Raw genomic sequence first — 15,885 nt, 5'->3', positions numbered from 1 at the left:
AAACACTGGACACGATCGCGCCTTTCAAATGCCGCCGCTCTAAAGCCACGCCTCAGCCCTGGTTGAATGACGTCACTCGGGCTGCCAGGCGCGTATGTAGAAGAGCAGAGAGAAAATGGAAAAAAGACAGGCTGCATGTGTCCTTTGCCATTTTTAAAGAAAGCCTGTTTTCCTTTCAGATGACTGTAAAAGCAGAAATGAATATATATCTATCTCAGATGATATCTTCTAACTGTAACAACCCCAGAGTTCTGTTTAAAACTATTAACACTGTCATTGATGCTCCCAAATCTGCTGGTTTTGATGCTTCTTTTGAATTCTGTGAAAATTGTCTCCATTTTTTCACTGACAAAATGGTGTCAACTAGAGCCAGTCTATCTCAGCCTTCATATGACCCTTCTGTTCCTCTGCATTTCTCTTCTGTTTTCCATCAGTTTGAGCCGGTGTCCTTTTCTTTTTTAAGTGACACAGTTAGTCATATGAAGCCCTCTGGTTCTCCTGCAGATGCCCTCCCACCTCGCCTGTTTAAGGAGGTACTTGCTACTATTGGACCAAGTGTCCTTAACATTATCAATAGTAGCCTCTCTTCTGGAATAGTTCCAGTAGAGTTTAAACATGCAGTGGTACGACCTCTACTTAAAAAACCCAGCCTCGACCCCTCTCTCCTCTCTAACTTCAGACCTATCTCTAATCTTCCATACATTTCCAAAATATTAGAGAAGGTTGTCTACAGTCAGTTGTTGCCCTTCTTAGAGGATAATGGTATCACTGAGCTGTTCCAGTCCGGTTTTAAAGCCCTCCACAGCACAGAGTCAGCGCTTCTAAAAGTTTTTAACGATATCCTCCTGTCCACTGATTCTGGTAAATATGTTGTCCTGGTGCTTTTAGATCTGTCTGCTGCGTTCCACACCGTCGACCACGCCACCTTAATCACTCGTCTTGAGAACTGTGTGGGCATTAAGGACGCCGCCCTCAACTGGTTCCGGTCGTACCTAACCGACAGGAGTTTTTTGTGTAAAAGTAGACAGTTTTATGTCGTCCACAGCTCCTTTACCACATGGGGTCCCCCAGGGCTCAATCCTTGCCCCAATTTTATTTGCGCTTTACCTTCTCCCCCTTGGTTCTATTTTTAGGAAGTACAGTATTGCATTTCATTTTTATGCCGATGATTGCCAGATTTATTTTCCCATAGCACAAAATAACACGGTTCAACGTCTTATTGACTGCCTGCACGACATCAAAGTCTGGCTTTCAGCTAACTTCCTGAGCCTAAATGAAGATAAAACAGAAGTTATGTTGTTCGGTCCAAGTCGCTCTCCCTCCCCCAACGTTGACCTCGGCACTCTGACCCCGTATCTCAGCGACTCTGTCACAAACCTGGGGGTAAAGTTTGACTCAGATTTTAAATTCGAAAAACAAATCAGCAGCGTCGTTCAAAAAAGCTTTTATCAATTACGCCAAATAGCGAAAGTGAAACCGCTTCTATCAAGACATGATCTTGAGAAATTAATCCACGCTTTTATCTCGACTCGTCTTGACTACTGCAATGCCATGTATGTTGGCATTAGCCAGGCCTCCCTCGCCCGCCTGCAGCTCGTGCAGAACTCTGCTGCTCGTCTGCTAACACAGACCCGCAGACGTGAGCACATCACCCCTATTTTAGCGTCCCTTCACTGGCTCCCTGTGCGTTACCGAATACATTTTAAACTCCTTTTATTTGTTTTTAAATGTCTAAACAACCTCGCGCCAACCTATCTCTCCGACCTCCTTCAGCCTTACTGCCCCACCCGATCCTTAAGATCAGCCGATCAGCTGCTGTTGACGGTCCCTGACACAAGGCTGAAGCTTAGAGGTGACAGAGCTTTCGCCGTTGCTGCTCCCAAGCTCTGGAACGACCTACCCCTGAGTGTTAGACAAGCCTCCACTCTTCCTGTTTTTAAATCTCTCTTAAAATATGATATCCATCCTGCAATGGCGCCCCATAATACACCTGCTGTGATCCTGTTTTTATGTTTTTATTAATTCTATTTTAATTTTTTTTTTTTTTATCGTGTTCTGTTTGTGTTGTGTTGTGTTTGCTCGGTACTCGTTTTATCTTTTAACCTGTTCATTGTACAGCACTTTGGCTACCCCTGTGGTAAATTTTAAATGTGCTTTATAAATAAAGTTGATTTGATTTGATAAGTAGAACTTAATAATATGCATTTTGATTTATGCAAAAAGATTAAGTTGCGTTTACAGAAAAAGCCAAGAAATTGAGTAAAATCAATGTAAAAAAAAAAACATCAGCATATTAAACACACAAGACTTAATTAAAATAAGTAACATTTAAATGAAAAAATAATTTTGTACTCAATTTTATTAATTTTGACCAACTTACCCTTTCTTTGTTTTGAAAATGGAAACTGCTTAAAATAATTACTTAGAATGATAATAAAAAAAATCAAGTCACATCAAATTCCAACCTTTATTAAATCATTACCATATAAAAACAGTGGCAATGAGCTGGACAGTATGGACAGTCAACATCCATATTATACAAGAATGCATGACCTCAACTTTTTAAAGTGCTGTATAGAACACCTTCACAGTAGTTTTCTTTTTTTAACCGTATACATATTAAAACGTTTTCACAAGCCATATCCAAACCTGTCAATAAGCTGGACAGTATTAACAGTCAAGAACATCAGTATTTAGTGCATAAAAGAATGCATGACCTCAGCATCTCAAGTTTTACTTAGAACATTCACAGTACAGTTTCTTGCTAAAACAATTTAACATTAAGATTATCTGTACTTCTGTAACAATTCACAAGCAGAACACCTTCACCATAGTGTCTTTCAGTGTGTATATTTTGAAACATTTTAACTTAAACAACTCACAGATCCCTCCTGACCAGCTGGAGCTTCACAGTGGGGCAATTTAGTGTGTATAAAACATAAAACAACTTAATTTACACACCAGAAACGATGACCTGGAGCTTTGTATAAAACCTGAAGAGGACAAACCCTTACAACATTCTGAAGAATTCCACTCAATGAACAATGTATAATGATTTTGAACAGACAAGAAAATAGCTGTTCAAAAGTGCAAGCTGACAGTCATGGCTCACTGCCTAAGCTAGAAGCTTGTTTTTGAGAGTCATGAATTTGGGGGTTGGTTTTGGGCGCAGTGTGTCAAGTCCCACAAAAAGTCTTTGAAACACCTCAAATGTTTTGGAAAGTTTGGATGGATACTCAAGATTAAGTGCATACGTCAACCCCAGAGGTCGGCAGCAGGCTTTGGCCAGGTTTCCAAGATGAGTAAGGACTGGTACTCCCTCAATGATGATTCCTACTGCATTTGGCTCACGACAGATGTAGATGCTCATATGCTTCATTTCCAGGTCCTCATGAACAGCGGTCTCTGCACTTCCCTTTGAGATACAAAAACAGTCATTAAAAAAACAAAACATCTAATTTTATATTTATTATAAGTTGTGTGATTTAATTCAGATAATGATTACTTTTGTGAAGACCATTTTGAAAACCTTTGAATTCTAATTTGAGATCTTGTACATTAAACTTGGTACAATAGATGCATTTCCAGCCACATGTTTTTTATTGGCATTTCTAATTTGCATATAAAAAAAACCTGAATAGAACCACCAGAAATTAAAACAAACAGTAATATGTTATATATATATAGAGAGAGAGTAAATGTTTTAATGCTTGTTTAAGGTGAGTATTTTTTGTTTGCATTGTTTTTTTAGGGCAAACAGAAACACAAGACAGAAAGGCATCACTCTGTGGTGCTATGCTAATTGGCTATCCTGGGGCTCCTGCCAACTAGCTGCATGCTGGACCTCCACCTGACAACTGCTGGTTCAGTCAGTTCACATAAAAGTAAACCCAATTTAAGCTTGTACATCAGACTGATCCAAACCTGCTTTTAAACAATACTTACAAAGTAGTCAGAGATTAGCTCCTGTCCACTCTCTCCCATGTAGTCTCCGTGGCATCTCACAGTCACATCTCTCTTCATCACTGCAGAGGCACTTGGGTCCTAGAGTTAATAGAAGAAGAATAAATAAATGAATTTTGTTGGCAATTTTACTCCAAATCTGTGATACCGTTATTAGAGTTTTAAACTTGTAAACCACTTTGAACCCACCTGTATCAGTTCCATCAACAAGTTCTTGATGCGCTGACCAGTCACTCCTCCTTTTGCACTGAAGAGCTCCAGGAGTTTTGGAGTGTACCTGTCCAGTTGGGACATAAATGTTGATTCCAGTGGAACAGCTGTGCACCTTCAGAACTCTTCATTAAAGGGGAACATTATAACAATTTCAGAATGGTTAAAACCTTTAAAAATCAGTTCCCAGTGGCTTATTTTATTTTTCGAAGTTTTTTTTCAAAATTTTACCCATCACGCAATATCCCTAAAAAAAAGCTTCAAAGTGCCTGATTTTAACCACCCGTCCATTTTCCTGTGACGTCACATAGTGAAGCCAACACAAACAAACATGGCGGAAAGAACAGCAAGCTATAGCGACATTAGCTCGGATTCAGACTCGGATTTCAGCGGCTTAAGCGATTCAACAGATTACGCATGTATTGAAACGGATGGTTGTAGTGTGGAGGCAGGTAGCGAAAACCAAATTGAAGAAGAAACTGAAGCTATTGAGCCATATCGGTTTGAACCGTATGCAAGCAAAACCGAGGAAAATGACACAACAGCCAGCGACACGGGAGAAAGCGAGGACGAATTGGGCGATCGCCTTCTAACCAACGATTGGTATGTGTTTGTTTGGCATTAAAGGAAACTAACAACTATGAACTAGGTTTACAGCATATGAAATACATTTGGCAACATGCACTTTGACAGCCCAGTTTTCATCAATTAATATATTCTGTAGACATACCCTCATCCGCACTCTTTTCCTGAAAGCTGATCCGTCCAGTTTTGGAGTTGATGTCAGCAGGCCAGGGAAGCTAGGGTCGATATTCTTCTCTTGATCATCTTCGGTGGCATAAGGGACGGTGTGAGCCAAGACATCCAGGGGGTTTAGCTCGCTCGTCTGCGGGAACATACTGCCGCCGTTGCTTGCCATGCTAGCAAGGTTCTTTGTCCCTGAATTGCTCACACACTCCGGCAGATTCAATGGGGGTCTGGCGGCAGATTTCTTTGACTTTATGGTTGTAAATGCATCTGCTTTGAGTGTCGCAGGATATCCACACATTCTTGCCATCTCTGTCGTAGCATAGCTTTCGTGGGTAAAGTGTGCGGAACAAACGTCCAATTTCTTGCCACTTTGGCATCTTTGGGCCACTGGTGCAACTTGAATCCGTCCCTGTTGGTGTTGTTACACCCTCCGACAACACACCGACGAGGCATGATGTCTCCAAGGTACGGAAAACAGTGGAAAAAAGGGAAAATAACAGAGCTGATTTGACTCGGTGTTTGAGAAAATGGTGGATTGCTTCCCGATGTGACGTCACATTGTGACGTCATCGCTCCGAGAGCGAATAATAGAAAGGCGTTTAATTCGCCAAAATTCACCCATTTAGAGTTCGGAAATCGGTTAAAAAAAGATATGGTCTTTTTTCTGCAACATCAAGGTATATATTGACTCTTACATAGGTCTGCTGATAATGTTCCCCTTTAATCTGTAAGACAGCAAATGTTGACCGTTACTGATATTAAGGGTTTTAGTATACATTTTCAGGCAAAAAGTGAGTCTAGTATGTCATGTCCAAGTCACAATGGAAACTTGGTCAGGAAACATAGAATGATAAATCATTTACCTGGAATGGTTCGAAGAGGGCAGGCCATCTTTCCTTAAATTCTGCCACCCCAGGAGACTTAGCAACCACTTCCTGTCGTCTCCAATTGTATACGTTCTGGCCATCATATCATTGGTGCTCCTGGCACAGTCCTTTTACACAGGGGGCAGGTGAAAGAAGGACTTACTTGAGGTGAGTTGAGGAATTTGACTTCTGGGTGGTATCTTGACAGATGAGAGCGAAAGGAAGTCCAGCATTTAAAAGAGCATGGGCAACCTACATGAATGCAAGGCAAGGCATGGCTGTGTCCAAAGGTCCCATGGTGCAGTCTGTAATGCTTTGAAAAATAACTCTTGGTTGGTCCAACAGTGCTGCACAATTTACAGGTCCATCCCATCTGTCATTGTAGAGAGAGAGAGAAAAAAAGACAAGTTATGGTTCATGTCTAACCTCTTGGATATATAAGCCTAATATATCTGGGTTTTTTTACACCCTAATATACTCAATTGCAGTGTTTCCTCTAGATTTTTCTGTAGCCGCAGTGGTCTAAGTTGGTAACCTAGCAACAGTAGGGGGGTCCGGGGGCATGCTCCCACGGAAGAAAAATGTGAAAAATGACCCTTATAAATTGAGTACAGATGAGATTTTGGGAGGGGGGAAATGTTGCGATTGAGACTTACACAATGAGTGTTATTCTTACAAGAGTAGTGTGTGTAGGAGTGTGCATGGACAGCAGGTCTGAGGGGGCGTCAGATAGCTCTGTCAAGTGTACCTAGCTAGCTGCTAGCAACTTTTAATGCAAGCTAGTGAAGCAGCTTTAATGTAGGGCTGTGTCACGCCAAACTTTTTCCCCCTACAACCCCATTTACTTCCGGGGTCATTTCCTCTTACGTCATTGACAGCGATCGATGACATTTCGGCTTTGACTGCCCGTCGCTGGGAGGATACTTGTATTTTTTATAATATAGCGTTAACAAAACGTCTGTATTAATCGGACAAATTAACTTGAGGGTATTCCTGACTGCACATTTGACGGAGAATTCATTTTTGATTGGTTTTCCACGGGTCAACACTACTTCAGGGTTAATTTTTCTTTCAGACGGATGGGTTTTAGGTTGATATTGTTGGCAAACACGATTTACTGAGATTCACTCTGACTTGGAGTAAGAACATACCTTTACTGTATGCGGCTGGTCCGTGGTAGCCCAGTATTGAGACGTGAGTAGGAGCAGTTTTTAGCAAATAATAAAAATAATTGCCAACAACCCCGATAATAACCCTGACATGACTTTGAATTCTCTACAATTATAAACTTTGCCCTCCGTGTCAAGTCACTTTCTGTAATGAGCCAATTATCAGTTGAGGTATAATTGAAGCTGCCTAATAATAAGTATATGCCCAATTGTTTGTCCATAATGTAAATAGCACTGCACATATGTACCTCAGTGAAGTCACATGACCCGTGGTCAGACAAACGACAATATTTAGAGTAAGAACATAAAAATAAAGAAAAACCTTGGGTATTTCTTCAAGACTTTAAAATGAGGCAAAAAACTGCAATGTAAAATGATTTTTTATTGTTTACAATTTTTTTGTTCCAAACATTGTTAAAGTACAGACATTTAACAGTATTATATATCAATTAATATTTTTTGCACGTTACCACGAAGACAGAAGTTCCCAGCAGCGGCCCTAACACTCCGCCTGGAATTTTTCAAAGCCTGCTGGTGTTTGACATAAGTCCCCTGGGAAAGATAAAGACAAATGTCATTCAGTGACATCACCATTTTCAGGAGATTTGGATTCTATCGATCGCTGTCAATGACGTAAGAGGAAATGACATAAGTAAGAGGAAATGACGTAAGAGGAAATGACCCCAGGAGTAAGAAGGTTTTTGTAGGGGGAATAAATTTGGCGTGACAGCTGCAACTAACCATTCATTTGATAATCGATTAATCTGTCGATTATTACTTCGATTAATAATCGGATAAAAGAGACAAACTACATTTCTATCCTTTGCGGTATTTTATTGAAACAAACCAGCATAGTGGCACCATGTTGTGGACATTGGGGGTGCAGCATACAGCAATAATAAGACAGAAATGTAACTCATCAGATCAGAACTGAATCAAATATTGTACACGTTTCTGTTGTGAATAATAAAGGATTCATTTTAGGCGGCCTCTGAATAATAGCATGAAATATTCCAGCACCTTCATAACGTTTAGTTATACTAAAGCAGGGGTGGGCAATTCATTTTTACCGGGGGCCGCATGAGCAACCCGAGCACTGCTGGAGGGCCACACCGACAATATTTCAATTCAATTGTACCGTAAGATAAATAATAATATTTTCATTTACCCTAACTTATCTTTATACAAAAGCAGATGGCTTTATTTTTTAACACTTTCTTACACAAGACTCCCTGGTGTATATTACAATGCAAAAATGTCCATTTCTGTCACTTTATCCTGCATCCTCTTTGTTGTGAACGTAGCACACCTGTAAGGTGATTGGCCAAGAAGGAGGAAGCGTTGCTGTTGCGGAAATGATGAGTGAGAATAGACGTGCGTGTGGAAAGAACGAGATAAGTTGAGCTGTGTTCAGAGCCGGCCCAAGGCATAAGCGTACTAAGCGCTTGCTTAGGGCCCCGCGGCCACCAGGGGGCCCCCAAAAGCAACTAACAAAAAAAATCTTATTTTTAATTTTTTGCATGTACGAGTCTGACTGATGATTTCTAAATGATCAAAGATATATTATTGTACAAAAACACAATTTGAGGTCAACAGAGTGCTGCTGCTGATCTAGGCTTAGTGATTCTTCCTGCCTCTCTTTAAATGTAAAGCTGCCTCTGCTGCACCTGTGACGTTTGCCGCCTGCTATGGCGTCACATTAGTGCCAAAAATCCGAGCGCATAAAAACTGTTATCGCGCGCTGATTCTCCACTTCGTGCGCGCGCGCGACACCCTTTTGCGCGCGTGTGGTGCCTTTTTGCGCGCGCGCCGTCTCGGTCTGTGCGCTGGCATGTTTCGTTTTGGCACTTTGGGGGCGGGTATGCTTAGACGGCCCCTTCTTTCTGATTGGTCAGGCGAAATGCTCAGAGCCAATCAGAAGTATAGCAGGGCGGGTCATCGTCAATATGTATCAAGATTGTTATAGGCGCAAAGTTTTCACTTCTTCTTGAACATTTGTTTTCTAATTTATGGAATTTCTTTTGATTCAGCCATAAAATTAATGAAATCATCTTTGAATTTTGTTTTTAAAATGTTAAAAATAGCCTTTTAATAATGTATTCTGAAACAGTTTAAAATAATCAGAGAACTGACTAACACTGACCCTACACAACTATGTTGCACAATTAAGTCTTTTTTTTTTATAGCGAAAGAGGTGATTTCAACAGGTACAGCATCCTATGTCATATCTACATGTAATAAGATTTGTAACAAGGCAAACCGTTTGTAAATTGGTCGAAAATCGAGCAATTTATGGTAATTTAATTGGTACATGTACTAATTAAATGACCATAACTTGCTTTGACATCAATGTAATGATTGAGGCTAGCTGTACGAGGTAAGATGGCTACAACGTTGCTACGCTGGAGAATGATTGGTCTTATGAAAAATGCTCAGAGCCAATCAGAAAGGAGGGGCCGTCTAAGCATACCTGCCCTCAAAGTGCCCAAAAAAAAATGACAGCGCGAGGAGAGATGCCAGGAGTACACAGAGAGCGCACAGACCGAGACGGTGCGCGCGCAGAAAGGCACCGCGCGCGCGCAAAAAGACACCACACGCGCGCAAAAAGACACCACGCGCGTGCAAAAGGGTGTCGCGCGCGCACAAAGTGGAGAATCAGCGTGCGATAACAGTTTTTATGCGCTCGGATTTTTGGCACTAATGTGACGCCATATCTTTCCTCTCAGATTCAGACAGGACTGAGCAGGTGATCAGAGGACCACTGTCTATTAAGGAGAACTTTTCATTCCCCAAACGGCATGATGGCCCAAGTTTTCATGATCATTATACCTACAGACAGCTAGTCAATGGAGAAAAAGTCAAGCGTAGCTGGCTGACTTATTCAAGAAGTAAAGATGCAGTCTATTCCTTTTGCTGCAAATTATTTTCCAAAAAGTCCTAAAAAGTGTCAGCCGAGGGACAGCTGGATTGGGTCAACATAGGTGCACTGCTGAAACAGCATGAAAACAGTGAAGATCATTGTAGCAACATGGTGAAATGGAAGGAATTTCCCTTGCGTCTTTCAAAGGGGAAAACTATTGATGAATTTAACTTCAGTAGACTGCGCTCTCTTTGTACAAAGTAAACATTAAATATGAACAATTAACTACAAATATAAACTAGTAATTAAAGACTAATATGTACAAGACTGATGAGACAAGATGACACTTTTACTGTAAATACAAAGCTTTATCACTTGGACTGTCCAACCCCAGGCCACTCTTGTAGCTGAATGTTTTCTACATTTTAAGATTAGGAACCATATGTGGCACTCTGGACATCATTCCTTCATTCATTGGTATTATTTATGTTCTTAACTGGGCCACCCCCATATCTTTATAAATGACAAGTAGGTTGCTCAATAAAAGTTTAAAAAGAGCGTCAAGACTTGGTGTGCACTTCTTCTGGACGCTACAATTGGTGTCAGAAGTGGGATGAAATGCCTCCCAGTTCGCCTTGCTATCAAACCTGGGAGTCTTCCTTGAGGGCGGAATTCCCCCACGCCAAGCAGCGTGCACTGCACCTGTCGACGCTGCCTCTCTCTCTCTCTCTCTGTGTGTGTGAATCCCAGGCGTGAGCTCGTCGCAGACATCCCCTCCCGTTCAATCTTGACAAAGTCGCCAGGAAACATCGTGGCACGTACCTCCCGATGACGTAGCAGGCTGAGCACACAAGTTTGACTTCTGACACCAATTGTAGCGTCCAGAAGAAGTGCACACCAAGTCTGACGCTCTTTTTAAACTTTTATTAAGCAACCTATACTAACACAGCTCAACTTATCTCCTTCCTTCCACACGCACGTCTATTCTCACTCCTCATTTCCGCAACTCAAGAACACAACATCAACTTCAGCAGGTGGTTCCAATATATTCTTTCAACACAGCAACATGTGTACCACAAATTAAGCACACGGCTTTACCTTTCATTTCTGTCAAGAAATACTTGGCAGTCCATGTCTTGTTGAAAACACGACATTCCTCATCAACTTTTCTTTTTTTAGTGTCAAAATAAAAGCAGCACAGTTGCATTGCACGCACGACATAGATGTTTTTTTTAAATTTATTTTGTAATTTGGGATTGCCGCTGTTCACATTCACTCACAATCACACACGCGCATACGTCCGCACGGAAGTAATACAAATAACGCTTTTCAAAGCAAAAGCAGCACCGTCGTATTGCACACTCGAGATAGATACTTTTTTAAATGTATTTTGTAATTTATGATTGGCCTCACGCGGGCCGGACAGGAACTTACAAAGGGCCGGATGTGGCCCGCGGGCCGCAGAATGCCCAGGTCTGTACTAAAGTGTCACTCAAATCTAAATATATTTATACAGGTAAAAGCCAGTAAATTAGAGCAGGTCAGCAGCAGGAAGCATGAAGTGCTCTAAAACTTGCTGGTAGACGGCTGCGTTGACCCTGGATCTCAGGAAACAGAGTGGACCGACACCAGCAGATGACATGGCACCCCAAACCATCACCCAACCATGCAAATGTTGCATTTCCTTTGGAAATCGAGGTCCCAGAGTCTGGAGGAAGACAGGAGAGGCACAGGATCCACGTTGCCTGAAGTCTAGTGTAAAGTTTCCACCATCAGTGATGGTTTGGGGTGCCATGTCATCTGCTGGTGTCGGTCCACTCTGTTTCCTGAGATCCAGGGTCAACGCAGCCGTCTACCAGCAAGTTTTAGAGCACTTCATTCTTCCTGCTGCTGACCTGCTCTATGGAGATGGAGATTTCAAGTTCCAACAGGACTTGGCGCCTGCACACAGCGCAAAATCTACCCGTGCCTGGTTTACGGACCATGGTATTTCTGTTCTAAATTGGCCCGCCAACTCCCCTGACCTTAGCCCCATAGAAAATCTGTGGGGTATTGTGAAAAGGAAGATGCAGAATGCCAGACCCAAAAACGCAGAAGAGTTGAAGGCCACTATCAGAGCAACCTGGGCTCTCATAACACCTGAGCAGTGCCAGAAACTCATGGACTCCATGCCACGCCGCATTAACGCAGTAATTGAGGCAAAAGGAGCTCCAACCAAGTATTGAGTATTGTACATGCTCATATTTTTCATTTTCATACTTTTCAGTTGGCCAACATTTCTAAAAATCCCTTTTTTGTATTAGCCTTAAGTAATATTCTAATTTTGTGACACACGGAATTTTGGATTTTCATTTGTTGCCACTTCAAATCATCAAAATTAAATGAAATAAACATTTGAATGCATCAGTCTGTGTGCAATGAATAAATATAATGTACAAGTTACACCTTTTGAATGCAATTACTGAAATAAATCAAGTTTTTCAAAATATTCTAATTTACTGGCTTTTACCTGTATGTAACTCGGCTGTTGGCTGAAATCGCCTCTTTTAAATCGCCTCTTTCGGCATAAAAAAGTACATAAAGTGAAATAATCCAAGTTTTCTTTACTTGTGGATGAATTAAAAATTGTGAGCATTTAATGATTTCGCCGTCATTCAAGTGGCTGAAATCGCCTCTTTCGGCATAATAAAGTACATAAAGTGAAATTATCCTTACTTGTGGATGGATTCCAAATTGTGAGCATTTAATGATTTTGCCGTCATTAGATCAGATAAGGCGAAAACAATAACCAATTAATATTGGAATATTTGCTGTCCTGAAAATGTAGTATTGTCTACCTTGACAGCTATACTGTAAAGAATGTGTACACCAAAGTAAACCTCTATATGTACTTTTTTAGAGACATCAAGAAGAACGAATGTTTGCTGCTTCATTCGACGTGTTGTCGTGATCCAATACTCGTATTTTAAAAATATGACATTTTCTTTAACTTTAAGGAGCTCATGGGTGGATGGATGAATAAATAAATGAATGCATCTGATGTCTACCTTTGATTTGGTTTTAAGAAGTTTCAAATTGAACATTCACAAATAACGTTACCAAAAGTACCAGAGGCGGAGTTATGGGGGGTGCATTACCCACCTAGCTGCCACAGAATTCACCCCCCATCTATCTCTGGCTAGGAAGGTCATAGAGACATGAAACTCACCCTGGTTACTCATCATAGCCCCCGCAGTATACATTGAAAACCATGTGATGATCGGACTACCAGAAGTGGAGTTATGGGGGGGTGCATTACCCACCTGCCATAGAATGCACCCCCTATTCATCAACATTTAACATTGTCACGTTATCTATGGGAAAATTCATTTTTAGACAATATGATTTGCCTGAGCAGCTAGGAGACACCAAGAGTAACAAGCGGTAGAAAATGGATTAGAAAAGAAAGATTTAAAAAAAATAAAATTAAAAAATTAAAAATTAAAACTTTTTGTTTAACTTGGGACTTCCTGTGGGCCGGATTTTGAATGCTGGGGGGCCGGATCCGTTTGGGGACCCCTGCTCCAGGTAATACAAGACAGTCTTGATTTTAGAATTTGAAAATTGGTTGACTGCTTAACATATTGCTTTACTTTAACACATTTAAAAACAGATTTTTTTCTCGGTAAATGATGACGTATTTCAAATGAGGTTTGCCACTAACATTTTTAAACCATAAAAAATATTGATGGCACAGATTAAATCAAATAATCAGGACAGTTTAATGCAATTACATATTACTGGAGTTTATTTTAATTTCAGCAAGATATTTGAAGAAATTCGAGACTGAATATTGATGCATACTCTTTTTCGGAACAGATGATCCCAGCAAGGTCTGTCACAGCTGTGGGATGGAGGAGAGCGATAACCCTCAATGGGTACGTTTTCACTGTGCAATACAGTCAGGCTGTGAAATAGCAGGGAGTAGATAACATCATTATTGTAGTAAAATGGAAAATGTATTTTGGTGACAATGCATAATGTGTATGAGTTCAAACAGTGTACCTTCTGTTTTAATGTGTTTGTGTACAAATTGGTTGAATGATAAAGAGGTAAAAAAATAAAAAATTGTAATAAGCCCTACAAATGTTAGTGAAACCAACAAATACAGAACAGTTTACTGAACCCTTCCATGACCTACTCCCTCATTTCATACAGAAGCTGGAAAAAGGTCTCAGTCCATTTCATGTGTAGTATGAGCAAGTGGATTCTGTGGCTGTGAAGTCTCGATATGGAGCTGTAACAGTGATAATGATGAATTATTTAAATTCGGAATTTATATACATTTAATGGCCCAACTTATCTGCCTCCTCACCTCCATCCTCCTCCCCCACCTTAGATCTGCTGTGACATCTGTGATAGGTGGTTTCACCACGAGTGTGTCCTGAGGCCAGATGTGGATGGGGATTACCTGTGCCCTGCGTGTTCATGATGAGGGGAGTGTTGGAAGTATTTAACTATATTTATGTTATCCCCTTCTGCCCAATATATAATAATATTTCTGTTTATAGATGTATAGTTTTTTATGAGGAGTTACATTTTATTACAAAAAAGTGTTCTATTTTGAGTCAGTTAAGCTAGAACTAGCCAGCGATAGTCTGCGGGCTATAGAGCGTTTTCTATTGGGGCTCCAGTACTATGGAATGTTCTAGCAGTAACAGTTAGAGATGCTACCTCAGTAGAAGCATTTAAGTCCCATCTTAAAACTCATTTGTATACTCTAGCCTTTAAATAGACCCCCTTTTTAGACCAGTTGATCTGCCGTTTCTTTTCTTTTCTCCTCTGCTCCCCTCTCCCTTGTGGAGGGGGCGGGGGGCACAGGTCCGGTGGCCATGGATGAAGTGCTGGCTGTCCAGAGTCGGGACCTGGGGTGGACCGCTCGCCTGTGCATCGGTTGGGAACATCTCTGCGCTGCTGACCCGTCTCCGCTCGGGATGGTGTCCTGCTGGCCCCACTATGGACTGGACTCTTACTATTATGTTGGATCCACTATGGACTGGACTCTCACAATATTATGTCAGACCCACTCGACATCCATTGCTTTCGGTCTCCCCTAGAGGGGGGGGGGGGGGGTTACCCACATATGCGGTCCTCTCCAAGGTTTCTCATAGTCATTCACATCGACGTCCCACTGGGGTGAGTTTTCCTTGCCCTTATGTGGGCTTTGTACCGAGGATGTCGTTGTGGCTTGTGCAGCCCTTTGAGACACTTGTGATTTAGGGCTATATAAATAAACATTGATTGATTGATTGATTGATTGATTGATTGTCTTTGTGTTCACTTTATTTGACGTTTGACTTTGAATATTGTATATATAAATTATTTAACTATTGGTGGATTTTGTTATTTGTTTGTATTAAAATAAATTGCATTATACCTTGTTTGATAAGAAATTATATTTCTTCTCCTCTGACCTGAAAAAACCTATTTAATTACAAGACTGGTTTCAGATTATATTATCGTAATACCGATGTATTTATGATGTTTGGTGTGACAGGGACTTTATCTCTATTGTGAGGTAAACTTTGTTAGAGAAGTCCCATGTACCAAGAGCTGGGGACACTGTACATACCAAGAAAAACATAGGGGGTGCATTCTCAGGCAGCTGGCCTGAACGTCCTGCCTGAAAATGCAAATAACTCCACCTCTGGAGGTCCAATTTTCACATGGTTTTCAGTGTATACCGGGGGGGCTATGATGAGTAACCAGGGTGAGTTTCATGTCTCTAGGACCTTCCTAGCCAGAGATAGTTGGGGGGTGCATTTTATGGCAGGTGGGAAATGCATCCCCCACCCACAACTCCACTTCTGGTAGTCCAATTTTCACAGGGATTTCAGTGTACACCCGGGGGGGCTATGATGAGTAACCAGGGTGAGTTTCATGTCTCTAGGACCTTCCTAGCCAGAGATAGTTGGGGGGTGCATTTTATGGCAGGTGGGAAATGCACCCCCCCCCCACAACTCCACTTCTGGTAGTCCAATTTTCACATGGTTTTCAGTGTACACCCGGGGGGGCTATGATGAGTAAC

The 15,885-nt window shown here is 41.3% G+C and overlaps 1 protein-coding gene across 1 annotated transcript; it reads right to left on the bottom strand.

The window, feature by feature from the left end:
• Positions 1-2,561: 2,561 nt before the first annotated feature.
• Positions 2,562-7,802, bottom strand: LOC140679045 (uncharacterized). Its single transcript, XM_072913882.1, has 6 exons — positions 7,429-7,802; positions 6,046-6,162; positions 5,787-5,917; positions 4,153-4,240; positions 3,946-4,044; positions 2,562-3,415 (listed from the first exon to the last, which is right to left on the bottom strand). The coding sequence occupies exons 2-6, from the start codon at positions 6,160-6,162 to the stop codon at positions 3,116-3,118; spliced, it is 735 nt and encodes a 244-aa protein (XP_072769983.1). The 5' UTR covers positions 7,429-7,802; the 3' UTR covers positions 2,562-3,115.
• Between the last annotated feature and the right edge of the window lie 8,083 nt (positions 7,803-15,885).

Source organism: Nerophis lumbriciformis, linkage group LG10 (genome assembly GCF_033978685.3).
Source record: "Nerophis lumbriciformis linkage group LG10, RoL_Nlum_v2.1, whole genome shotgun sequence".
Taxonomy (NCBI): Eukaryota; Metazoa; Chordata; class Actinopteri; order Syngnathiformes; family Syngnathidae; genus Nerophis; species Nerophis lumbriciformis.
This window is presented reverse-complemented; position numbering and strand designations above follow the sequence as displayed.

What these genes read in the sequence shown, in the direction of transcription:
- LOC140679045 (XM_072913882.1), bottom strand. Translation starts at nt 6,162, where the DNA reads ATGGGATGGACCTGTAAATTGTGCAGCACTGTTGGACCAACCAAGAGT. An exon ending in ATGCCTTGCCTTGCATTCAT is followed by an intron (nt 5,918 to 6,045) that starts GTAGGTTGCCCA and finishes CCTGTGTAAAAG; the next exon opens with GACTGTGCCAGGAGCACCAA. An exon ending in CCCTCTTCGAACCATTCCAG is followed by an intron (nt 4,241 to 5,786) that starts GTAAATGATTTA and finishes CCAACTGGACAG; the next exon opens with GTACACTCCAAAACTCCTGG.